This window comes from Halteromyces radiatus, assembly GCF_025201355.1.
Source record: "Halteromyces radiatus strain CBS 162.75 chromosome Unknown BX664scaffold_6, whole genome shotgun sequence".
NCBI lineage: Eukaryota > Fungi > Mucoromycota > Mucoromycetes > Mucorales > Cunninghamellaceae > Halteromyces > Halteromyces radiatus.
Window position 1 is genome coordinate 1,843,695 of NW_026251692.1, and position 24,706 is coordinate 1,868,400.

The 24,706-nt window shown below is 33.9% G+C and overlaps 10 protein-coding genes across 10 annotated transcripts; 6 read left to right on the forward strand and 4 right to left on the reverse strand.

Moving 5' to 3' along the window:
* The first annotated feature begins 53 nt into the window (after positions 1 to 53).
* BX664DRAFT_338649 (S-adenosyl-L-methionine-dependent methyltransferase) lies at positions 54 to 1,812 on the forward strand. Its single transcript, XM_051546479.1, has 5 exons — positions 54 to 462; positions 541 to 751; positions 839 to 1,005; positions 1,099 to 1,213; positions 1,291 to 1,812. The coding sequence occupies exons 1-5, from the start codon at positions 160 to 162 to the stop codon at positions 1,728 to 1,730; spliced, it is 1,236 nt and encodes a 411-aa protein (XP_051398569.1). The 5' UTR covers positions 54 to 159; the 3' UTR covers positions 1,731 to 1,812.
* Positions 1,813 to 2,843: 1,031 nt separating this feature from the next.
* BX664DRAFT_266188 (1-pyrroline-5-carboxylate dehydrogenase) lies at positions 2,844 to 4,764 on the forward strand (the record flags this gene model as incomplete). Its single annotated transcript, XM_051540892.1, has 4 exons — positions 2,844 to 3,211; positions 3,306 to 4,451; positions 4,552 to 4,588; positions 4,663 to 4,764. 4 exons carry the CDS (start codon positions 2,844 to 2,846, stop codon positions 4,762 to 4,764), a joined length of 1,653 nt encoding a protein of 550 aa, XP_051398570.1.
* A 1,063-nt stretch (positions 4,765 to 5,827) lies between these two features.
* Positions 5,828 to 8,710, forward strand: BX664DRAFT_338657 (phosphoribosylglycinamide synthetase). The gene is made up of 4 exons (XM_051546480.1): positions 5,828 to 5,965; positions 6,051 to 6,152; positions 6,253 to 6,347; positions 6,404 to 8,710. The coding sequence occupies exons 1-4, from the start codon at positions 5,956 to 5,958 to the stop codon at positions 8,570 to 8,572; spliced, it is 2,376 nt and encodes a 791-aa protein (XP_051398571.1). The 5' UTR covers positions 5,828 to 5,955; the 3' UTR covers positions 8,573 to 8,710.
* An 851-nt stretch (positions 8,711 to 9,561) lies between these two features.
* On the forward strand, positions 9,562 to 11,447 carry BX664DRAFT_284213 (Cys/Met metabolism PLP-dependent enzyme-domain-containing protein). The gene is made up of 6 exons (XM_051541629.1): positions 9,562 to 9,803; positions 9,877 to 10,254; positions 10,365 to 10,448; positions 10,539 to 10,564; positions 10,647 to 11,205; positions 11,301 to 11,447. The coding sequence occupies exons 1-6, from the start codon at positions 9,625 to 9,627 to the stop codon at positions 11,365 to 11,367; spliced, it is 1,293 nt and encodes a 430-aa protein (XP_051398572.1). The 5' UTR covers positions 9,562 to 9,624; the 3' UTR covers positions 11,368 to 11,447.
* A 582-nt stretch (positions 11,448 to 12,029) lies between these two features.
* On the forward strand, positions 12,030 to 14,005 carry BX664DRAFT_338660 (legume-like lectin family-domain-containing protein). Its single transcript, XM_051546481.1, has 9 exons — positions 12,030 to 12,298; positions 12,361 to 12,617; positions 12,678 to 12,842; positions 12,932 to 13,027; positions 13,099 to 13,120; positions 13,199 to 13,257; positions 13,328 to 13,405; positions 13,499 to 13,582; positions 13,654 to 14,005. The coding sequence occupies exons 1-9, from the start codon at positions 12,076 to 12,078 to the stop codon at positions 13,837 to 13,839; spliced, it is 1,170 nt and encodes a 389-aa protein (XP_051398573.1). The 5' UTR covers positions 12,030 to 12,075; the 3' UTR covers positions 13,840 to 14,005.
* Positions 14,006 to 14,399: 394 nt separating this feature from the next.
* On the reverse strand, positions 14,400 to 15,536 carry BX664DRAFT_300923 (zinc-ribbon-domain-containing protein). Its single transcript, XM_051542366.1, has 5 exons — positions 15,516 to 15,536; positions 15,375 to 15,449; positions 15,188 to 15,315; positions 14,778 to 15,111; positions 14,400 to 14,717 (listed from the first exon to the last, which is right to left on the reverse strand). Exons 2-5 carry the CDS (start codon positions 15,441 to 15,443, stop codon positions 14,415 to 14,417), a joined length of 834 nt encoding a protein of 277 aa, XP_051398574.1. The 5' UTR covers positions 15,444 to 15,449; positions 15,516 to 15,536; the 3' UTR covers positions 14,400 to 14,414.
* Positions 15,537 to 16,128: 592 nt separating this feature from the next.
* BX664DRAFT_338665 (uncharacterized protein) lies at positions 16,129 to 17,012 on the reverse strand. Its single transcript, XM_051546482.1, has 4 exons — positions 16,811 to 17,012; positions 16,573 to 16,719; positions 16,440 to 16,490; positions 16,129 to 16,371 (listed from the first exon to the last, which is right to left on the reverse strand). Exons 1-4 carry the CDS (start codon positions 16,997 to 16,999, stop codon positions 16,186 to 16,188), a joined length of 573 nt encoding a protein of 190 aa, XP_051398575.1. The 5' UTR covers positions 17,000 to 17,012; the 3' UTR covers positions 16,129 to 16,185.
* Positions 17,013 to 17,410: 398 nt separating this feature from the next.
* Positions 17,411 to 17,959, forward strand: BX664DRAFT_387790 (vacuolar transporter chaperone 1). The gene is made up of 2 exons (XM_051549407.1): positions 17,411 to 17,799; positions 17,856 to 17,959. The coding sequence occupies exons 1-2, from the start codon at positions 17,457 to 17,459 to the stop codon at positions 17,873 to 17,875; spliced, it is 363 nt and encodes a 120-aa protein (XP_051398576.1). The 5' UTR covers positions 17,411 to 17,456; the 3' UTR covers positions 17,876 to 17,959.
* Positions 17,960 to 18,932, reverse strand: BX664DRAFT_338671 (UDP-N-acetylglucosamine transferase subunit alg14). Its single transcript, XM_051546483.1, has 5 exons — positions 18,764 to 18,932; positions 18,558 to 18,709; positions 18,382 to 18,504; positions 18,251 to 18,310; positions 17,960 to 18,195 (listed from the first exon to the last, which is right to left on the reverse strand). Exons 1-5 carry the CDS (start codon positions 18,885 to 18,887, stop codon positions 18,025 to 18,027), a joined length of 630 nt encoding a protein of 209 aa, XP_051398577.1. The 5' UTR covers positions 18,888 to 18,932; the 3' UTR covers positions 17,960 to 18,024.
* A 106-nt stretch (positions 18,933 to 19,038) lies between these two features.
* Positions 19,039 to 24,364, reverse strand: BX664DRAFT_338672 (cortical protein marker for cell polarity-domain-containing protein). The gene is made up of 11 exons (XM_051546484.1): positions 23,439 to 24,364; positions 23,131 to 23,345; positions 22,847 to 23,073; positions 22,588 to 22,768; positions 22,122 to 22,513; positions 21,859 to 22,056; positions 21,670 to 21,779; positions 20,911 to 21,568; positions 20,076 to 20,822; positions 19,419 to 19,994; positions 19,039 to 19,359 (listed from the first exon to the last, which is right to left on the reverse strand). Exons 1-11 carry the CDS (start codon positions 24,135 to 24,137, stop codon positions 19,298 to 19,300), a joined length of 4,065 nt encoding a protein of 1,354 aa, XP_051398578.1. The 5' UTR covers positions 24,138 to 24,364; the 3' UTR covers positions 19,039 to 19,297.
* Between the last annotated feature and the right edge of the window lie 342 nt (positions 24,365 to 24,706).

Genomic DNA, 24,706 nt, shown 5'->3' on the forward strand with positions numbered 1-24,706 from the left:
TTTTTTTTTTTTTATCAAACCAATCATCAAACCCCGTCCTAAGCAATTTCTAAAAAAAAAAAAAAAAAAGCACATCTATTTTATTCTTCCCCTCCATTCATCATTATCATCATTTTCACATTTATTTTCTTTTCTTTTTTTAATGGAATCTCTGTTACAATGGGTAATGCAAAATCACGGCAATCATTATCAAAATGCCTTGATGATCGATCCAATCAAACAGATTTATACAATAAAAGCGATCTCAATGATCTAAAAAGTAATTCATCCACTTCATTACCCATTTTTTCATCATCATCGCTCAGTGATGATAGTCGACGCCATTCTGAACCTTCAATGCTATGCGATAAGGCACCAAGGCCATGGTCAATGCCATTTCCCTCATCTGTTAGGACCTCCAATGATCATCACAGGATATCAACGATGGACGAAAATGAAGAATTTACTCATAGAACAGATATGGTAAAAAAAAAAAAAAAAGGAAAATCGATATAGGAAGATGATTGCTACTCATCTTTTTTTTTTCCTTTCTTCTACTAGCATTACCTATTGAAGCATTACTTTCATGGGAATTTCAACGTACCTCTTGAAGGTATATTCAATGCATCATCATCATCATCATCGTCATCATCATCTACTCTATTGACACAACAACAAACAATTCCACCTATCCGAATTCTTGATATTTTTTGTACGACTGGTGTTTGGGTATTAGAAATGGCGTCTGATTACCCCAAAGTACAATGCTATGGTAAAAAAAAAAAAAAAGAAACAACTGATGAGTCATCATCCCATGTTTCTTTTTTCTTCTCACTTTTATCTATTCATTTATTCGTAGGGATTGATCCTGGAAAAGATTATCCTAACTCAATCAAGCCATCTAATGCTCATTTTTCGCATTATGATATTACTGAAAACAATGGTCGTATGGAATTCGAAGATTCTTTTTTTGATTTTGTGCGAATGGAGATGATTTATCAGTGTTACTCTAAAGAACAATGGAAGGTAGTTAAAAAGAAAACAAATAAAAAAAAAAAAGAAGAGGATGGATCTAATTTCTTTTTTTTTTTTTTTAAAAAAAAAACAATGAGGAAATAGATCCTTTGTAAGGAAATGAATCGTATATTAAAAAGAGGAGGATATTTTGAATTGCGTGATGTGAATCCAATTATGAAACATGCAGGTCCTATAGCCCACGAGGGATTCAAACGATGCAAGTGTTTCTTTTTTTTTTTTTTAAAAAAAAAAATAACATGATCTGATAAAGCTAACATCATTATTTTATTTTAGATCCACAAATTATGAAAGAACTACTAGGTGTAGACGTTGATTGGTATGCACATATGTGTGATTATATGGAACGGTATGGATCGATGATCGATATCCATTATAAAGAAATCAGAATACCCATTGGATGGTCTGGTCCACCCTCGTTACTTATGAAAAAAGTGACTGAATCGGCCTTGGAAACACATAGAAGAAAATGGATAAAGGTAGCTGCATTTGATGCCAAGGGTCTAGATGATTACACTGATAATCTACAACTCGCTTTGAAAGAAGCAGTTGATTATCATTCTTATTATAATTTTTACCTTTGTTGGGGTCGTAAGTCCTTTATTTCCCAAGAGACGTTTCTTCATCCTACTACCATTACTGATGATGATCATCGAAAAAAGATTCCTTCTATTTCTTCCGAAAATGATATTTATGCTTATGGTTATGAAGAATAGGTCATAATTAAAAAAAAAAAAAGTTGTTAAATTAAATATAATGATTGATGATTAAATGTATGATGATATGTGATGATTAAATGTATGGATGATATAAAATGATGATTAAATATATGGAAGATATTAAGATGATTAAATGTATTGACGATATGTGATGATGAAATGTATGGATGATATAAGATGATGATTAAATATATGGAAGATGATGGGTAATGATAATGATATAGGATGATGATCAATACGCGTTCCGATTTTCATTATTATTCTACTTTGGGGACGGAAAGTCTTTGTTTTCTTATCATTCTAGCTCTCCTTATCCCTCTTTTTTTTTGTTACACAATGTAAAGATTCGGAAGTGGGCGATCATTGGTTATTCATCATCAGAGTTGTGTTCCATCCTACTTTAAAGGAAATAAAATTGAATAAAAAAAAATAAAGTTGTACCAGTTTATTAAGTTTTAGATATGGGGCGTCTTTGATTTGTTTTTTTTTTCTTGAGATGTTAGAAAGTTCATAGATGTTTATTTTGGTGTTCTTTCTTTTTTTGCGCTAATGGAAAATATTTCAGATGCCTTTTCTGCAAATTCAGATGCCTTTAAAGCGCCGAACAACGGGGGCATGATGAACACTAAACACACGTACAGTTTCCCCTTTGTTGATAATTTTAGTTTTTTTTTTTTTAATCAAAAAGTTTGTGATGAAATAGAAAAAAAATAAAGTATATAATAATGATGATGATGAATTAAGAGAAGATATCATATAATAAAATGAATCCTATCAATAGAAAATTAAAGAATAAGAGAAACCAAGTTAGAAATCAATCCATTCATGCTTCATTTGAATGCTTATAAAATCCGATGATTTTCTACACAATACCTATAAATTTTTTCTGTTTATCTATTGGTTAAAAAATTGTTTCTCCGTCTTTTTTCTCCCACGAAGATTCCTCCTTGTCAAATAAAATTACTCCAATCTGTGCTTTCCGCAATGTTCGAGAAAAAAAAATATATAAACACGCTTTTTTTTATTTTTTATTTTTTTTAATTTTTTTTTCTTTTTTTTTTCTCTTTTTCTTCTTTACTTTTCTAAAAATAAATTTATATTTTTTTAACAATGGCTACTCCCAGTCTTGCTCATTTCAAGTTACCCGTGATTGAAAACGAACCCATGTTGTCTTACGCTAAGGGTTCTCCTGAACGTGCTAAGCTTCAAGCTGCTTTGGACGAAATGATCGCTCAAGGTCCTCAAGAAATCCCTCTTGTCATTAATGGTGAAAAGATCTATACTGGAAAGACTGCTCAACAACTTAATCCTTCCAATCACAAGTCTGTCATTTGCAATTACCATGAAGCTGATGCTGCTCTTACTGAAAAGGCTATTCAAGGTGCTGTTGCTGCTCAAGCTCAATGGGAAGCTCTTCCTTTCAATGATCGTGTAGCTGTCTTCTTGAAGGCTGCTGATTTACTTTCTCAAAAATACAGGTAATGGAAAGAATCAAGAGAATGAGGAAAAGAAAAAAAAATATATATATATTGACCATATGTATTCTTTTTTTTTTTTTTAAAAAAAAAAAAGATATAAGGCTATGGCTGCTACCATGTTGGGTCAAGGCAAGAATATCTGGCAAGCTGAAATTGATGCTGCTGCTGAACTTTGTGATTTCTGGCGATTCAACTGTAAATATGCTGAAGAAATTTATCATCAACAACCTCCCAAGAATGCTCCTGGTAACTGGAATCGTGTGGAATACCGTGCTCTTGAAGGTTTCGTACTTGCTGTCTCTCCTTTCAATTTCACTGCTATTGGTGGTAACCTTCCTAGTGCTCCTGCTCTTATGGGTAATGTTGTCCTTTGGAAGCCTTCTCCTTCTGCTGTGTATTCCAACTACCTTGTATATGAAATTCTCGTTGAAGCTGGTCTTCCTGCTGGTGTCATTCAATTCATTCCTGGTCCTGCTGAAGAAATCTGTGGTGTTGCTGTGAAGCATCGCCAATTCGCCTCTCTTCACTTTACTGGTTCCACTCGTGTTTTCAAGAAATTGTGGGCTGATGTTGGTGCCAATATTGACAAATACGTGTCCTATCCTCGTTTGGTCGGTGAAACTGGTGGTAAGAACTATCATATCCTTCATCCTGATTTGGATACCGCTGGTGTACATCATGCAGCTCTTCAAACCATCCGTGCTGCTTTTGAATTCCAAGGTCAAAAGTGCTCCGCTTGTTCTCGATGCTATGTTCCCAAATCTCTCTACAATGAATTCAAGTCTGTCTTGCAAGCTGAACATGCTAAGATCACTCAAGGCCCTGTTCAAGAATTCCAACACTTCTCTGGTCCCGTTATCAATAAGTTTGCTTTTGATAAGATCAAGGGTTACATCGATCATGCTCAAGCTGATGCCGACTGTGAAATCATCGCTGGTGGTAAGTATGATGATTCAGTAGGTTACTTTATCCAACCTACCATCATCACCGCCAAGAACAAGTTCGCTAAGACTATGGTGGAAGAAATCTTTGGTCCCGTCGTCACTCTTTATGTCTATGATGATGACAAGTTCGATGCAACCTGTGCTCTCATTGGTGAAAGTACTGAATATGCTCTTACTGGTGCTCTCTTTGCCAAGTCTCGTGAATCTATTGTCCATGGTAGTAACTTACTTCGTAACTTCTCTGGCAACTTTTACATCAATGACAAGTGTACCGGTGCTGTTGTTGGTCAACAACCGTAAGTTTTTTTTTTAAAAAAGAAAAAAGGATGATTAGATTGGAGTGATAGGATGACTAAAATCTTATTTTTTTTTTTTTTACTCTTCCCTTCAATATAGATTCGGTGGTGGTCGCGGTTCTGGTACTAACGATAAGGTAAGTTTTGAAATGAAAAAACTAATCAAGACATATCCGAATCAATGCTAACTTTTATATATCCTTATATTTAGGCTGGTTCTTGGACTTTACTCGTTCGCTTTGTCTCCATGCGTACTATCAAAGAAAACTATGTACCCATCACTGACTACGCTTATCCATCCAACTTGATTTAAAGCGAAATAGCAACGGACAAGAAGGGAATTTTAGGACATCATGCATCATTATTATTATCATCATCAACAACAACAACAAGGGATATATATAGGACAACTAGTTTTTATTTTACATATTGGGCTAGGTTGTTATTTTTTACAAAGTTAGAAGGTTTCTTTTTTTTTTTCTCTTTTACAAATAAATGAAAAAAAAAATATAAAGGGCTAATTGGTGCCCTTAACTTTCAACTTCAAAATTATTCTTATTTGTGTGTATAGTGTTTGTGTGGGATGTCTTTTTTTTTTTTTTATTGTTGTTTTAGATTCGATATATTACTTGTTTGTTATGGGTTACTCATGTTTTTTTTTTTTTTTGTTTACGGGTTGTCTCAGTAAAAATAGAAACACGCCATTTGTCAATCATCATCTCTTATTCCATTCTGTTGGAACTTGCATATACATTTCTGTCTTTTTCTTTTTTTTTTATTTGCAGAATTGTATATCATTATGCATTTTTCAAATCATCCAACTTTTTTTTTTGCTTGTCAAAGAAAGAACGTTGCACCAATTTGACATTAATACTATTACGATCATAATCTTATTGTCTAAACATAAAATCATCTGTTGATTGCCAACCCAACAAATCATAATCTATGTGTAACATTCCTTTTCAAAGTGAAGAAGGAGAAAGGCCAATACTGATATAGATGATGGATTGTAGATGATATGGAGAATAGTCAATTTCAGTATACTAATACCCTCCCCCCACCTTATTAAGTAGTGAAACAACGAGATGAGTAGATCCGATGGTTCAAGCCCATGCTCCGCTCTTTTTTTTTTTTTTTTTTTTTGACTCATAAAAGAATGATTTCCTTTGATCATATCATCTTTTAAAAAGAGGAAGAAAAATAAAATAAAATAATGATAAATATATTTAACTTTAATAGAAAATGTGATGACTAGATTTTGTATCATATTTTGAGGCAATTTTCTTTTGACAGTTTGTCTGAAGATAAAATAAAATAAAAATGGGTGGCTGGCGGATGAGTCAAACTTAAAATTGAAAAACCTCTTTTGCCTTTTTTTTTTTTTCTGGAGACATTCTTCTTTCCCTTTTTCTTTTTCTTTTCACTTTTGTGAAAGAACTTTTTTTTAAAAAGAAACACAGTTTTCGTTTTCTTTTGATATAAATAATACTTAACATAAACAATTATGTCTACTGGTAAGTTACTTTTCATTATTCTACGCGTTTATATATTGACATGATTCTTTAAAACTCACCTTTTTTTTTTGTTCTTTTTAAATAGACAAACTTACTGTTCTTCTTGTTGGTGCCGGTGGAAGAGAACATGCCATTGCTTGGCGTTTATCTTTATCTGAAAAGGTCAATCATATCTATGTTGCTCCTGGTAAGATAAATAAAAAAAAAAAAAGAAAAATAAAAAAAAAATTGATGGATCATATTTAATTCATCGTTTTTTTTTCCTTCTTCTTTTTCGTTTTTAAAAGGTAATGGTGGTACTGCTCTCGGTAACAAAGTGACCAATGTTGCTATTGGTGTTAGTGATTTCGCTAAATTGACTGACTTTGCTGTTAAGAACAATGTAAGTGTTTAACAAGAAGTGTAGAATAGATGTACTCAACGTATGAATTTATATAGGTTAACCTTGTAATTCCTGGTCCCGAACAACCTATTGTGGAAGGTATTCAAGAAGTCTTCAAAAAAGTTGGTATTGCATGCTTCGGCCCTTCCAAGAAGGCAGCTTTGATGGAAGGATCCAAGACTTTCTCCAAGGACTTTATGAAGAAACATAACATTCCTACTGCTGCTTATGAAAACTTCACCGATTATGAAAAGGCCAAAGCTTATGTACAATCTGTTGATCATCAAGTAGTTCTCAAGGCTTCTGGTTTGGCTGCAGGAAAGGGTGTATTGCTACCTACTACAAAGGAAGAAGCTCTAGAAGGTCTCAAATCAATCATGTTAAACAAAGAGTTCGGTAGCGCTGGTGATGAAGTGGTGATTGAAGAATATTTGGAAGGAGAAGAATTGTCCGTATTGGCCTTTTCTGATGGTTATACTGTGATTCCTTTACCTCCTGCTCAAGATCATAAACGTGCATTGGATGGTGATTTAGGTCCAAACACTGGTGGTATGGGTTGCTATTGTCCTACTCCTCTTGGTACAAAGGAATTAGTGGCTCAAGTCAAACGTACTATTTTACAGCCTACTATTGATGGTATGCGTCGTGATGGTTTTCCTTTTGTTGGTATGCTATTTACTGGTTTGATGTTAACAACTTCTGGTCCAAAGGTATTAGAATACAATGTTCGATTTGGTGATCCTGAAACTGAAGTGGTACTTCCTCTTTTGGGTGATGACACTGATTTGGCCGAAATCATGCTGGCATGCTGTGAAGGTCGTTTAGATGCTGTATCTGTTACTGTCAAACAAGCTTTTGCTGCTACTGTTATCATGGCCTCTGGTGGTTATCCTGGTGCTTATCCTAAGAATTTGCCTATCATCATTCCTTCCGAACAAAACTTACCTCAAGATGTATCAGTATTCCATGCTGGTACTACTTTAAACGATGACAATGTATTGGTGACATCTGGTGGACGTGTACTTGCGGTATCTGCTGTATCTTCTACTTTACGTGGTGCTGTTGATCGTGCTTATGAAGGTGTCAAGTCAATTCATTTTGATCAAATGTACTTCCGAAATGATATTGCTCATCGTGCTTTCAAACATGCCGAACAAAAACCAACAGGAATCACTTATGCCTCTGCTGGTGTGGATATTGATGCTGGTAATCTTTTGGTTCAAAAAATCAAACCTTTGGTAAAATCAACAAAACGTGTGGGTGCTGATTCTGATATTGGTGGTTTTGGTGGTTTGTTTGATCTCAAAGCTGCTGGTTTTGTTGACCCTATTCTTGTCTCTGCTACTGATGGTATTGGTACCAAACTTAAGATTGCTCAAGATTGTAACATCAACGATACTGTGGGCATTGATTTAGTTGCTATGAACGTCAATGATTTGGTGGTACAAGGTGCTGAACCCTTATTCTTCTTGGATTACTTTGCTTGTGGAAAATTGGATGTGGAAGTGGGTAAGGATTTTGTTGCTGGCGTTGTAGAAGGTTGTCTTCAATCTGGATGTGCATTGGTTGGTGGCGAAACTGCTGAAATGCCTGGTTTATATGCTCTTGGAGACTATGATGGTGCTGGTTTTACCGTCGGTGCTGTGGAACGCCATAAGATCTTACCTCGTATGCAAGATATGAAGCCTAATGATGTCATTCTCGGTTTGGCCTCCTCTGGTGTCCACTCTAACGGATTCTCCTTGGTACGTAAAATTGTTGAAAGTCAACCTGGTTTGACCTACTTTACACCTTGTCCATGGGATCATTCCAAAACCTTGGGTCAAGCTTTGTTGACACCTACTCGTATCTACGTCAAACAATTGTTACCTGTCCTAGAAAAAGATCTTGTGAAGGGTATGGCCCATATCACTGGTGGTGGTTTCTTGGATAATATTCCCCGTGTTATGCCTGAACATCTTGGTGTGTCTTTGGATGCTGCTTCTTATCCTTTCCCTCCTATCTTCAAGTGGCTCAAACAGGCTGGTCAATTGTCACCTTATGAAATGTCTCGTACTTTTAACTGTGGTATCGGTATGATTCTTGTTGTTGATCCCGTCAATGTTGATCAAGTCATTCAACTCTTGGAACAAGTGAATGAATCCGTTTATGTCATGGGCAAGGTAGTTGACAAGGCTGATTTGAATGGAAAGGAAGTGGATGTGTACAACACTGATGCATGGTAGATATTTTTTTTTTCATTTACTTCATACCGTTATTATTATTGTTGTTATTTTTAGTTTTTATTTTTATTATTATTATTATTAGTTATCATCTTCATACATTTTTATCTTTTGTACATAGAAAATCATCCAAAAAAAAAGCTTTTTATCTTTTCATATTACTTAAATAAAACTTCTTTTAGACAACTTGTTTCTTTTTTCTTTATTTTGATGAACAGTGTGATTAAAAGGGGGATGAACGACGTGGATAAAGATTCATATTGTATCTTCATTATTCTACAGTTTCTTGAAGTTAGAATATTGAAAATTTTATTTCCTTTTTAAATCAATAATAGAACCCATCATCTACTTTAACAACACTTTATGGAAAAGTATCATCCTTCAACAACATGACGATTTCTTTTATTCTTATTACTTTCGATATTTGTCACGTCTCTTGCAATCATGCTCAATTACACATAGATTTCAATCCCTTCATGCAAATGACGAAATACTTTGGTACTGTACCTTGGTACCCCCTTTTTTATTCCTGTTCATTACTTGTAATATCCGAGTATTTCATGTTTAAAAATAGTCAGTAGGAAGATGAATCCATAGAACTCTATTTATTACTATCTTTTATAAAGTTTAAAAAGATAGTCGAACGAGAAAACTAATGATGACGATCGCACCAATCGTTTTCATGCTTTATTCCGACATTTTTGGGATGAATGATCTGTACAGATCATTCGATCTAGCCCACCCAAAAAAAAAATTAAAGTATATCAAATGACACTAGAAAAAGATTAACTATAAAGATCAATCTTAATTTCAAATCAATCACATAATAATGTATAAAAAAAAGAAAAAGTTTAATGCTTTAGACATGGGCATAAGGTAACACGTTCAGAAAAGCGGGGTTGACAGCATCTATAGGCGTGCTCAGCTTGAAAGTTGGCAGGATACTTTTAATCCTTTTCCGATAAAAGGTTGAATCTTTTTCTTTTTTTCTCTTTTTCTTCTTTTTCTTCTTTTTCTTTCTCACATACACTCCTTTTATTTTCATTGATATATACATGTCTGAAGAACTCCAACTCCGTTTTGAAACTTTACAACTTCATGCTGGTCAGAAGCCTGATAAGAGTACTAATGCCAGAGCCGTTCCCATATATGCCACTTCCAGCTATGTGTTCGACAGTACTGATCATGGTGCCGATCTTTTTGCTCTTCGTACAAGTGGTAACATCTATTCCAGGTAAAAAAAAAAAAAAAAAAAAGACATGAAAGAAAAGGAGTCATATTGATAATATTTATTTATTCTCAATTAGAATCATGAATCCTACCAATGAGGTATTCGAACAGAGAGTGGCCGCTTTGGAAGGTGGTGCTGCTGCTACTGCTACTTCTTCAGGACAAGCTGCTCAATTCTTGACTATTGCTACCTTGGCCAAGAAAGGTGATAATATTGTGGCTTCTTCTAGTCTTTATGGTGGTACCTACACTCAATTCAAGTTGACTTTCCCACGTTTAGGTATCAACGTTCGATTTGTCAACAGCGACGATCCTCAAGATTTCAAGGCCAAGATTGATGAAAATACAAAGGCGGTTTATGTTGAAAGTATTGGCAATCCAAGATTCAATGTCCCTGATTTTAAAGCTTTGGCTGATGTTGCTCATGAAGCTGGTGTTCCTTTTGTGGTAGATAAGTAATATGAAAAAAAATGGTGGATGATATTTGGCAATCATACTAAAGATTGGCTAACACATATCCAAATGATCTTTTCTTCTTTCTTTTTTTTTTTTCTCTTCTATATAGTACATTTGGTGCTGCTTATTTGGTTCATCCTATCGAACATGGTGCAGACATTGTTGTTCATTCAGCTACCAAATGGATTGGCGGGTAAAAATCATTACGAATATCAAGTAGTCATGAAACTAATGATGATTATACTTTTTTTTTAAATTTTTATCTTTTTGGTTATTGATCTAGTCATGGTACAACTATTGGTGGAGTTGGTAAGAATGGGGAAAAAAAATAATGAGTGAAAGAGATGATAGAGGATGATGATAAACTAATATGATGTTTTGTTTAATATAGTGATTGATGCTGGTAAATTCCCTTGGAACAATGGACGATTCCCTGACTTTACTGAGCCTTCTGAAGGATATCATGGTTTGAAATTCTGGGAAACATTTGGCAACCTGGCATTTACCTTCCGTTTGAAAACAGAATCTCTTCGTGATATTGGAGCTTGTCAAAATCCTTTTGGTTCATTCTTATTATTACAAGGTTTGGAAACATTATCTCTACGGGTACAACGTCATGTCGACAATGCATTGGAATTAGCACATTGGTTACAAACTCGAGATGAAGTTGCCTGGGTATCTTATCCTGGTCTTGCCAATCATCCTTATCATGAATTAGCAAAGAAGTATCTGCGTCACGGCTTTGGGGGTGTTTTGACGTTTGCTATCAAACAAGGCTCTCTCAAGACTTTTATCGAATCACTTCGTCTGGCGTCTCATTTGGCAAATGTTGGTGATGCTAAGACCCTGGTCATTGCCCCTGCTCTCACAACTCATCAACAATTGACCGATGACGAACAAGTAGCTGCTGGTGTAACCAAAGATCAAATCCGTGTGTCTGTTGGTATAGAGTAAGTTGAAAAAAAAACTGATTTTTTTTTTGTATGTGTTAATTCGTATTTTAATCCATTGTCATCTTTTTTTTTATGTACATTTATTTATTTAGACATATTGATGATATCAAAAATGATTTTGAACAAGCGTTGAAGAAAGCTGTTAGCAATTCCAATTGATTAGTATTGTAGTATTAGTTGTACTTCTATTTATACAATATAATAAAGTGACATTATATAAATATCGATTTAGTACGAATAATGAATGGATGACGGATGATATGAGATGATGAACTCGAGTTTTCATTCGATAAACAGATAATCACCACTATACATTATCACATAACATCAGTAACTCTCATCAGCTAAGATTATAATAGTTATTTGATATTTCAAATGTTATTAAATGTAGTGATGTGAGAGCAAAAAAGAAAGATTAGAGTAGAAAGTGCGTGTAGCATTCTTCGCGTTGAAAAAAAAAGCATACTATGGAAAACGTCAGGGACGCAAGGACGATACATTGTCTTTATTAGAGTTTATGAATTCATATTTTTTTTTTGTATATACGTTTTCCAATGTTAATATCCTAAGAAATCGATTTATGTATAGTTTATTATGCCATCAACTCTACATTTCTTATGTAAACATAGGTGGTACAAACTGATTGGGAATGATCAAAAAAAAAAAAAAAGCGTACAAGCATGGATGGGGATTGAAACCCAGTCATTTCAGTGGTATAGTAGCCAGTGGAAATTCCGCACGTCTTTTCTCAATTTTTTTTGTTCTTTCACTCCCTTCTCCCTTTTCTTTTCTTTTTCCTTTCTTTCTTTCTTTCTTTTTTTTTTTTTTTTTACTTTCATTAGTACTTATATAGAAAAAGAAAAGGCTATGAAACTCAACAGTCTATTCCTTATCTCCAGTTTATTTATATTTCATACAGCTCAAGCTGGTATCTTCAGTCATCACGCTGCCAAAGATGACACCACCGATACTATCAAGTCTAATGAAAACGACAGCAAAGGTGTAGTTGACAAAAAGATGGATTATAAACTATCTTTTAAGATCCCTTATTATTACAACAATAATATTCCTTTTTGGTCAACAGGAGGAGGTATGGTTTTGTATTCTTTATTATATTATATATATATATGGTTAATTCTACTTCTTCTTTAGATGTAATCGGGGCACATGATAGAATACGACTTTCACCTTCAGTCCCTGGAACCAAAGGTTGGATATGGAGTGACTTACCTAATGAATATGAAGAATGGATGGTGGATATGACTTTTATTATCACAGGAAACCAAGTTCATGGTGGACGTGGGATGGCTCTTTGGTATACAAAAGACAAGTTACCTGAAGGTCCTATTTTTGGTGCAAAAGATCAATGGGATGGTCTCAGTATTTGGTTTGATTCAGCCAATCCAAAGGTAAGAGAACAAAAAAAAAAAGGGAATGATAGTTAATTGATTCTATGTTATGATCATTAGACCCACTCACCTACAATCATGGCATTCTTGAACGATGGAAAATTTGCCTTTGCTTCTGCTGGTGTGGATCCTACAAAACGCGCTCTTGCCTCATGTCCTATGGATTATCGCAATGCTCAAGCTCCCGTTAGAATGCGACTTTCTTATAAAGATCATACATTGACAGTAAGAAAAAAAAATAACGTGACAACGATTTTTTTTTTTTTTTTTTTTAAGAATCATCTTGTCATTTTATTTTTTTTCTTTTCTATTAGTTGCTTCTGGATACAACTTCTCATGGTATGAATTATCGTCCTTGTTTCCAATATTCTGGTATTACTCTTCCCACTGGTTACCATTTCGGTCTATCGGTAAACTTAAACGTCTTTAATGTAGAAATCAAATATATTGAACTCTTTTTTCGTTTTGGATTTTTCTTTAGGCTGCTTCTCACAATCCTGCTGGTAAGATATAATTAATATAAGAAATGAGGTTGATTCAAGTGATATGGTTGTATTGATATTCCTCTTCTCTTTGTATAGATGATCATGATATTATCTCATTCGAAACGTACCAACTAAATCCTCCTGCGAAACTACAAGTAAGAAAATAACAAGAGTTAGAAATAGTTTTGATCAAGTATTAATGATTTTTTTTTTTTGTTTTGATAGCATGATAAGCGACCTTTGGAAGAAGAAATCATCCAAAAAGGCAATGCTTTCCGAGAACTTTCTGAAGAACAAAAAAAGGTAAATGAAAAATAATTGATAGGGATAATATGAATGATGAATCAGAAGAACTAATAAAACCTTTGTGACACTTTGTTAATGATATTACGATAGAAAATTGAAGAAGCTGAATTCGAAGTCAAGCGTTTACGGGAACAAAATGAAGGCAATGTGATGTCAGAAACAACAGCCACTATGGTGAGTTATCAAAAAAAAAAAAAAAAAAAAAGGAACAAATGATACTGATAAAACTCTTCAATGATTATTAGGGTCTTCTTTTTGATACAGAACGTCGCATATTGGAAACATTACAAATCAGTCAACTTCAATTAGAAGCTTTGGGTGCACCTACGCCTGAACAGGTACTTAGTGGGGACTTTGTACAAAAGCCAGTTGGAGGAAATGTGAATGAAAGAAATCAAGCTGCTAGGTATGATTTTGGAAAAAGGAGATAGAAAAAGATCTTTGTCTAACAACTTCCAATCAAAATAGTGGCCTATCAGTGGATCATTTAAGAACAGAAAGCAAGCTCATTCTTCAACGTTTGGAACAACAATCAAATCAATATGAACAACGTTTGAAAGGATTACAAGATACCATGTCCAGAATGGAATCAATGATACAGGCAATGGACGTAAGTCATATTTATATCACTGACTTTTATGATTAATACTTAAAAACTCCATCATCTTACCTTTAGAACAAAATGGCTTTGCAATCTAGCAACTTACATGGCAAGCTTAGTGAAATCACAAAAGATTCTGCCGAGGCAAGGGGTACCATGTCAACATTGATCAAATATGTGCTATACGCTTGTGGTCTTCAAGGTTGTGTTGGACTGGCGATCTACATCTATTGGAAATTACGTGTGGAAAAGAATGAAAAGAAATTTTTGTAGTCATGTCAGACTATGATCCTTTTTTTTTTTTTTTTTTTACTTTCGTATAGCTAACAATGATACCTTTTTGGAATAAAAAAGAGATTTTTTTATTTATTTTTATTAGTTTGGGAATATTTACAAGATATTTTACTATGTAGAACATGTTTTATCTAAAATGATGGTTTTCAGTACCGTGGTATTAAAACTAAAACATATTTGACAGCGATGATGAAAGAAGTGGTATGGAGTATTGGATTTGTTTTCACAATCATTACAAAAGATTAAGGAGGAGTGATATCGATAGGCTTCTGGCATAGGTTGACAATCCAACTCTTTTTCTAGTTGTTGAAAGTACAAGGACATATCACCTAAGGATTTTAAACAGATAGGACATTGATAGGAAGATTGAATATGCTTTTTATAACAAGGTTTATGGATACCATGACCACAGGCCTAACAAAAAAAAAATATGAGTGACGGAGGGATGATACGGAGGAGAGAGAGAGAGTTTACCATGACAATAACGGGGATTGTACTTGTAAACATGTATTCACCACAGATAGGACAATCACATTCTAGATTATGTTCGATACATTTATGAGTATCCTTAATGGCAATCTCCATACAAACGTTACAGGTTTTACAATGATGGAAATCAATTCCTAAGCCTTTCCCTTGACGACACATGCCACAATCATCACAATGATAAATCGATTTATCTGAATCATCCCAGAATTGACATTTGTTACAATAGTATCTAGCAGCCTTAGTACCACAACTAGTACACCATTGTCCTACAGGTTGAAGAGTGAAACATTCCATACAAAGCATCTTTTTGGTTTCTGACCTAAAAAAAAAAAAAAAAAAAAAAAAAAAAAAAAGGATGAGAAGAATGGATTATCTATCTTTTTATTCTTATTTACCGGATGATAAAATGATCACTATTGGCATCATGACATAATCGACATGGAAAGATTTTTTGACAACAGTTGGCTTGAATCTTGATGTTGCGTTGATAATGGATACATCCTAAAATATTCTTTTCTTTATTCTATTACAATAAAAAAAATCAATGTCATTTTTGCATCCAAAGAAAAAAAAGAGACTTACATAATATGATCGTTCATTATCTTTCATTATGATTGTATGATCAGATGAAGTGGGTATCGATTGTGACATGAGTTGCTAATAAAATGATGTCGAATGAGTCTTCAAACAACGTAAAAAGCCATCATCATCACCATCACTTGCCTGTATTCGTCTTGACTTTTCTTTTGAACAAAAATGAGTATTTTGTTGAATTTCAAGAATACGTTTCCTTAACTTGATCTGTCTAGTTTGCTCGATGACATGATCCATATTAAAAAAAAAATGATAAAAAGAAACTCGATCAAATGAAAAAAAAGGAGAGCTAGTGACTATATAAAAAGCGCCTCTTTTTATTCATAAAGGGTATGGATGCATGGAATAATTTTTTTAATGGTCAGTCGCGCGAGAGAGTACCGAAAGGTCAAATTGAAAAAAAAAAGTGTAACATGGGATATTTTATTATTATTTATGATCAGGGAAAACATTTGATCCTTTTTTTTATTTATCTGTCATGATGATTGACATTTCTAACCTAAAGGAGAGAAGGAGGATGGTCATAAATAGAGGTGTCCAATGAAGACCAAAAAAAAAAAAAAAAAAAAAAAAAAGGGCTGACAGATGACTATGAAATTCTTCGCGCGACTTTATCCCCTTTACATTTCCTCTTTTGTTGCCTGACGCGCGATCCATCACCGAGATCGTCAGCACAAAATTGACATCTTTGGTATCATCATGCTATTGACATTTCTATCCTTTCTCTTAAAATCAGCCACAATTTGTTTTTCATTATTTTTTATTTTATTCAGTATTGTTCAAAAATTCATAAATTATACTACAACTTCAATTCAGTCATGCTTAACCAATCTAATGATACATCTTCTAAATGTTCATCTAAATCTATTATACGCTGGTATCCACACGCACTCAAGAGACCACGAAGCTTGGGTAAATAATCCTGTTTAACTTGATCCTGAATATCCTTGCTTGCCTTCCATTGCTGTTCTTGATAATCATATATCTAGATTAGAAATTCATTAGTCATCAATATCAATCCCTCCCTTTTCATCATCCCCCTCCAGTGTTTACCACATATGCCTCTGTAGCTTTCTCTAAGGAGCTAAGCTTTTCATTATTGACCTAGCAAAAAAAAAAAAAAAAAAAAAAAAGTCAGCCTCTAGTATTGTTCGAGTAACTTTGCACTTTTTTTTTTATTTCTTACAATAAAGATTCTTGATGTTTTGGAACGTTGGCGAATAGCATCGGCCACCTTGATAGCATTGTCATGAAGAGATACATCATCCACGCGTTCGTTTGCTTGATACCATCCAATGATCTGTAATTGTTTCTTTTTGGCATACAGTTCGGCCTAAGAATCACAAAAAAAAAAAAAAAAGATCAGTCTTCTCCTCTTTTCTCAGTTTGAATACATATATATATATATATACTACTTTTCATACTTGTTGTAAAGCCATATCTAACATGGGAGTCAATGTTGTCCAGTGATGAAAAAGAGGAAGAGCGGTGGTGACATGGGTGATACTATCTTTTTCAACTTTACCAAGTAATAAACCACATACTTGGTTGGCTGGATATTTTGCCGCATGTAATAATGGTAAAATATAAGCATGAAGTTCAATAGTAGACATTCTATGAGATGAGGTTGAAAATAAAAAAGGAAAGGAAAAGACCAAAAAAAAAAAAAAATAACTTCCCAGTGGTTTGGGAAGGACTGTTTCGAAGCCCGATTTCTGTGATTCCACCTGAACAATCATGCAAGGACTCGATTTTTTTTATGATATCACAAGTAGCTTCCATACCTATATCATCATGGTTGATCATCATAAAGTGATAATATTTTGAACATCTTCATCCTAATCATCCATGAGTTATATATTAAAGATTGAGTTGAAATGGGTGGTGATGGGGTAAACAGATGTCGAAGCCATTTCCGAAACGGTAAGGAATAAAAAAAAAAAGAAAACTTTATTCCCATTTTGTTTTATAAAGCGTCCAGGGGGGAACATACTTCCTTTTTTTTTTTCCTCTCGTATTCTATTATTTTTTTTATTTTTCTTCTCTTCCTTTCTTTTTACATAAAAAAGAATGTCAAGTCTTGAACCTACGACCAACAAAAGGATTGCATTACCGATGCGGATCGAACCCAAAGTGTATTTTGCAAATGAAAGAACATTTCTATCATGGCTTCATTTTACGGTTGTATTGGGAGGCTTGGCAATGGGATTATTGAACTTTGGAGATAAAATCAGTCAATTTTGTGCCTTGATGTTTACCGTAATTGCGATGTTTGTTATGGTGTATGCCCTGTATGTTTTCCATTGGCGTGCCAACACGATTCGATATAGAATGGATGTATCCTATGATGATCGTTGGGGTCCATCTTTTCTTTGTGTATTTTTATTAGCAGCTGTGCTTGTTAATCTTTTTCGTAAGCCCTTTTATATATATATATATATATAATCTAATCATTTTTTTTTCTTATAGTTCGTATAAATGACAAGTAGAATTAAAATGTATTACATTCTTTAAAATAGATATATTTTGTTTATTCAGTTTCACAACTAATCATAATAATAAAACAAAAAAGTACTAAACTATAGAACATAAACTGTTTCAATGACATATCCATATAATTGCATGGTCTCACGTGGGGTCAAACCAAAATACCATGATATTGCGCCTTTGGATATTTTTCCTTCAAATCTGGCCATTGTACAAAGAAGAGATCCACCCATCCATAAAGTAATCTTCCAGTCAAAGATAAATCATAAACCCTAGCACAAGATTCAACATAAACAAGAGTAATATGTTTGATGCCAAAGAACTAAATAAGAAAAAAAAATCAGTATATATATAAAAAAAAGATTTTGTTTTATTACTCTGGGTATATAGGCAAGCATACATAAAGGTATACAACTTCCAGGTCCATTGCAAATGATCTAAAATAAACAAAGATGCAGTAACATCAGTCAATCATAGCCAATCATTTGTCCATTCCTATTCGATTTACCGTATCTGGCATCGTCGTCAGTAAGATACTGAAACATCTTAGGAAAGTCATCATAAAAGTGATAGGGACGGATACCAATGATTGACCTACATTTCTTGCCCGAGGTATTTCATAATATTTGGTCTAAAAAAAAAAATCAATGAGGATTTTATACTACAATATTTTATTTATTTTACCTGAGCTACTGTATGAGGAAACAAGTCGTGTTCCAATTGTTGCATCTTGACTTGACTAAGAGGATCATTGTTGCAATATACATAATTTCTTGGTTGATATTTGTTTTCATCCAGTCCCTTCACCAGCTGTTCCATCTCGGCCGTATGTCCACCTTTAACACATAATAGTTTATTAGTCCATTTTGTTTTCCTTTCGTTTTATATACCTGATCCTAAAACAATACAAGTTGCACAAGGCTTGATTCGTTTCTTTTTGCTTGGTTGTTGATTAGGTAGAATCATCCAAAGTCTTAAAACAGACAATAGGATAATAAGATGAAGCCATATCATCGTGTCATTTGAGATCAAAAAAAGTAGAGTGAAAAGAAACAAAAAATGAAATCTTCTTTGGAAATTATCAAAAAAAAAAAGGCGCTATTTGAAAACCACCTTAACATAAGAACCAGTTTTTCCATGATAATCTATAGAATATCAAAAAGATGTTTGATTTGCTTTTTTATTTTATTAATTGAGTCTATAAACCCCAACAAGGGGAAAAAAAAAGTAACACTAAAACGAATGTTTTTGTAAAAGAAGAAATATGATATAACAAGATACTAGTATTATGATAAAAAAGTAAAGAATAAGGTGAATGCAAATGAAAAAGTAAAGATGTAACAGAATCAAGGAAAAAAGAGACTAAAAAAAAAAAAAAATGGAATAGGTATGTATAATTTGTTATAAAAAGGGAATATCATAGTTTATGTAGAAGATCTTGATACATAGTTGCTTGGGAAAAGACCAGAGATAGGTTTGCCAGTGCCTATAAAAAAAAACAAATCAATCAATCAATCCTTTTTTTTTTTTTTTTTAACATTGTACCATCATCTTTATAACCCATCCACCAGACATTATCACTTGTATCTGTCACCACAATAGATTCATTGGCATCAAAACCTAATTCTCCAAATTCTTTTGCATCAAATGGGTATTTCGCACAATATAATTGAGGTCGTTCATCTGTCGCAGGGCCAGTGTTACCAGCTTGAAGGAGAGCCAAGGCTTTCAATTGATCAAAAGTAGCTGTACCCGGACCATGTTGACGATCACCAACGTTCAAATCATTCACTTCATCTCCCTTGTTCTTTTGCTGTGAAGACGAAGCAATGGCCAGTCCTGCCGCTCCACCCAACGTCGCCAGTTGTGCTGCATCCAATATAGCCGCAATACTTGAAGAAGGTCGCCATTGTGTTGATGAACCAGCGTCTTGATCAGAATATCCAGCTACAGGAGGTGAATTTGAGGAAGGTTGCCATGGAGGCATTGGTTCGGGATAATCCAGTCCTTGTCGACGTCTTTTCAAAAACATCCATCCTAATCCCATTCCTACCAATAAAAACAATAATCCCAATGAAATCGCAATAGAAATAAGGATTACCGCTGGTACAGGAAGATAATCTAAATAAACAAATAATAATAATAAAAAAAAAGAACAAGTTGTCAGTGTATTTATTTTAAAGGAGAATTGTATTTACTTACGTCGAATATTACTTGCTTTACAGCAATCCAATTCATGGAAAATAGCATGTGCTTGACCAGGTTGACCATTGAATTGAGATGACAAAACATATGGAGACCAAGAAGTACCATCAAACAGAGCTACTGTCGCATTGCCAGATTTTGATAATTGAAGTTGTCCAGCAGCCATTAAAACAGAGTTTGTATTAGGAGGATATCGAGATTGATCGGCGGCTGAATTGGCTGTAGGGACAAATAAAAGTTGTTGAATGTTACCTCCAGGTAATAGGTATGATGATGAAGAGGTTTGTTGCTGTTGAGTCGATGACGATAACACAGAGAACTGTTGTTGCGAATCTACTACCCCAACCACTGTTTGAGAATCAGATGTTTGACCAGCCACTAGCACACTGTCATCAGGAGCATCTATAACAGCTGTCAATGTCAATTTCTGAAGATCAGTGTTGGAAGAAACTGGAGTTGACCATGTCGAACTGCTGGAAGGATTAATTTGTGCGATCTTTGTAGATTGTTGCTGATTAAGTAGAGGTCCAATCACTGTCAATTTATTGTTGCCAACCGATAGTCCTTGTACTTCACCTGCTAAACCTTGACCCACAGGATTCCATTGTCGAATATTAACATCCCATTCGCAGACTGCAGTGCAACCAAGGGATCCAGCCTTTGCAAAGTTGCCACCAATGTATATCTTAGTTCCATCAATAGAAGGTTGCATCACGTTGACTTTTCCAGGCGCACCCGTATCATCTGATTAAATCAAAAAAAAAAAAAAAGAATGTTAGTGTAAAAGTTTTATCATCATTTTTTTTTTGTCAAAAAAGATAAAAGATATTACCAGTAAGACCACTCACTGGGACTGATGATTGATCAGTAAGACTATAGATCGCTATACTTTTCACCGATTGCTGTTGAATTTGTCCAGAGAATTGACCACCAATATAAAGAATCCCTTGAATTTGTAATAAAGCATTTACCATTGAAGGAGAGGCATCGCTATTGGTAAGCTGGAATCCGGACCAAGTATTGTCATGATACAAAGCAATGTTGGCAATGGCACCGTTTTGCATGGTAAATTGACCGCCTAGAATTGTCACTTGTTGATTGGATGTGCTGTTGTGCCAGAAAAGTCCAGAGTTAACGGTGGCTGTGTCATCATTATCAAAAAGTCCATAATACTGTGTCCATAAAGGTGCTGTTAATGAAGAAAATGTGGTAGCACCGACGGAATAGAACGTTTGTGCTGCTTGTAAATTTCCAACTAACATGTTGCTGCTATTTTTAGTGGATGTTGCGAAAGGTTGCCATGAATTGATACTACCAGCAATGAATGCTTGTCGATCTGTCCATTTTTGTTGAAGTGGATTCCAAATCGCGTTATTTGTGCTTATCTTTGATCGACCATTTGGTTGAATCACATGATTGAAATCGCCTGAAATCGTGATAGTAGAACTGTCAAGAGAAGATATCATTGCTTCAACATTTCCGTCCGTACCCTACATTCAATAATCAGTTAAGAAAAGAAAATAGTTAGTATAAGTAGATATTGAAGCACCTTTTTTTTTTTTTTTTTTTTTTTTTTTTTTTTTTTTTTTACGTGAGCTAATGTGGACCAAGATTGATTGGTGGTATGATATACTGCTACATGATTCAATCCTGTCAATTGTTGATCGATTGTGTTGTTGAATAATCCACCCACGTACAAATCTATAATAATAATAATTAGAGGATATCATAAATAAGGACGATCCGGAAGAAAAAAAAGAGCTATAATAAGTTAACATACCAGTGCCAGATAACAAGAGACTTGTAACGTTTCCATCGAGTCCGTTTCCATTCAGTGTAGAGATCTTGCCTAAATTATAATCATATGCAGCGATGTTTCTATAAGGACTAGTGATACCGACAAATTGGCCTCCAATATACAAAACATCACCATTAGATGCATCCAATGTATGGACAGTTGATCCAGGAGTCAATTGATCTATATGCAAAGAGAAAAAGAAGAAGTTAGGGGAAAAGGAGTCAAGGAGGAAATATATTGATTACCTGTCAGAGGATGCCATGCGAGAGATTGCTGGGTGGAGTAGTTTTGAGGACTGAATTCCAGAATACTAATCAGAGTTGCATTTGTACCATTACGTACAAAGGATAGCGATTCAGCAACTAGGGTAACATTGGAACTTGCTGGTATGGTTGCATTTGGAGATGGTCGAAGAGTGATGGTGGGTTGAAAAGTACTAGTGGAAGGGACAATGAGTCCATCATAAATCATCGTTGATATATCTTGAGGATTTGTTTGATCGATCATCATAGTGATGATATTATTTGGTGTCATTTGAATCGTTAATTCTACTTGGGTACGTTGATCACAATTGCTGGTACCGACACAACCTGGTGTATTAGCGTATATTGTATATTTACCTTGAGATGGAATATATCTATTTCTCCCACCCAAAAAAAAAAAAAAAAATTAAGAGAGAATAATTTTTGGATAGATAGTAAAACTACTTACGGTGAATAGGTCAATGAGGTGTTAGTTGTTGATAATTCAGATGATGGAAAAGTAGATGTCAAAAAGTTTTCATAGGATCCATAAGCAAACGTTTCTTTCCATTGTCCAATCACAGAAGTAGATGGAAAATTTGATCCAGTACAATTATTGTTTCCACCAAGATGAGGATTTAGGGTATTATCTATTATAAGAAAAAAAAATGTAAACTATTAGTTGAATGATAATAATAATAATAATAATAATTATTTTGTTTACTTACCTGCTTGATAGATTTGGACATTTCCTAATCCACCCCCTGAACCATACCAAGAATGAATTTGGATACGTATACCAGTTGTATTAATACTATTTTCCACAGAAAAATCTTGAAAAGTGATATTGGGACTATTGGCTAAAAAACACATATCACTACATGTTGTAGGTAATCGAGTAGTAGGATCAATAAAACTGAGTTGAAACAATTCATTGGAACCCAGGGCTAGAATACTATAAAGAGGATTAGAAGAGTCTGTTTACTATTTAGTCTCTATTTGGGAATGTTACCTAAAAGCCCTTGTTGCTTGATCCGGTAATTGGGTGTTGCTAATTCGAAACATAGAAGGTTGAATAGGATATGGAAAAGTAGCTTGCCAATAACCAGGAACATCAGATTGTAATAACCATGGTTGAGTGATATTTTGAGGAGTAGAATTTGGACATATAATACTATTAGGTTGACTATTGTTCCCTGATAATGCACCATTTCCAGAACTAATCACCTATCATATTTGTATATACATATATATATATAAATAGAAATAAAAATAATAGATAAGTAATCATATTTTTTTTTTGTTTTGTTTGAGACTAACCGTAGGTTGATCTAAATTCACCAATTGACTAGTATTTGTATTGAAATAAACACCATCACCAGTAGCATCAAATCGACCACCAAATAGAAGAGTATTTCTTTTTGAATTGTGAGTAATAACATGAACAGGACCATTAAAACCTTGCCAAGGTAAAGGAAGCCATTGATTATTGAACCATTGGGCCACACTTCCAGCAAAAGACGTAGAATTCATACCTATTGGTTGATGAAATTCACCACCTACATAAACAGTATGATTGGTATCATCACAATATAAAGAATAGACTGGACCATCTAAACCTTGATCAAGTGCTGATAACGTATTGGTATTCAAATCCCATCGAGCGATATTGTTTAGTTGAAGATTATTATTATTATTATTGTTGTTGTTGTTGGAAGATAAAGTTGTAAAGGAACCACCAAGATATAATTGTTGATCCAAGATACAACTTGAATATATTTTACCATTACCAATGACAAGTGATGAAAATATTGAAGTAGGGTCTTGTTCAAAGATAGAGATACCAGGTGAAGGATTACCAGTTTGGGCTGAGTTCGTGTAAGGTGAAAGACCAGCGAATTGACCTACAATACCTAATTGACCGACACGTTCTGAATCGAGTAAAGGTGGTAATAATTGTTGAGCGACTATTAGTTGAAAAGATAATAGAATAATGAGCCACCCATATTGGTGGATCATATTGGTTATCAAATAATAAAAAAGTGGGGAGGAAAGAAGATTACTGCACCGTTAAAAGTGAATATACGACTTTTTCTTAAAAGTTAAACAATAAAATAAAAAGAAAGAAATAATAATAAAAAAAAAAGTGATTGAAGAAGGAGAAAGAAAAAAGAAAAAAAAAAGTGTAATAAAGAAAAAAGAAGGAGGACAAAAAAGTAACTTTTTTGATATTTAGACAAAAAAAAAAAAAAAAAAAAGGAAGAAACACCGCCTTCACCCTAATATTCAATAATATTGAAATTATTTACAAATTGTTACACATACACACATATATATATATATATATATATATATATATAATCCCTTCACTAAAAAAATAAAAAAAAATAAAAAAAATAAAATCAAAATCTAATGAAACTAAAATGATGATAGAATATTTGAACAAAAGGAGGAAAAAAAGACTAGTATGATAGGAGTTCTTCATCTTCAAGGGGCAATATTTAACCTAAGTGGAAAAAAAAAACTCGTGCTTTTCCAATCATTGATTTCAAACAGCGATGACTATTCGTTAAGCTTTTTGCTTTTTT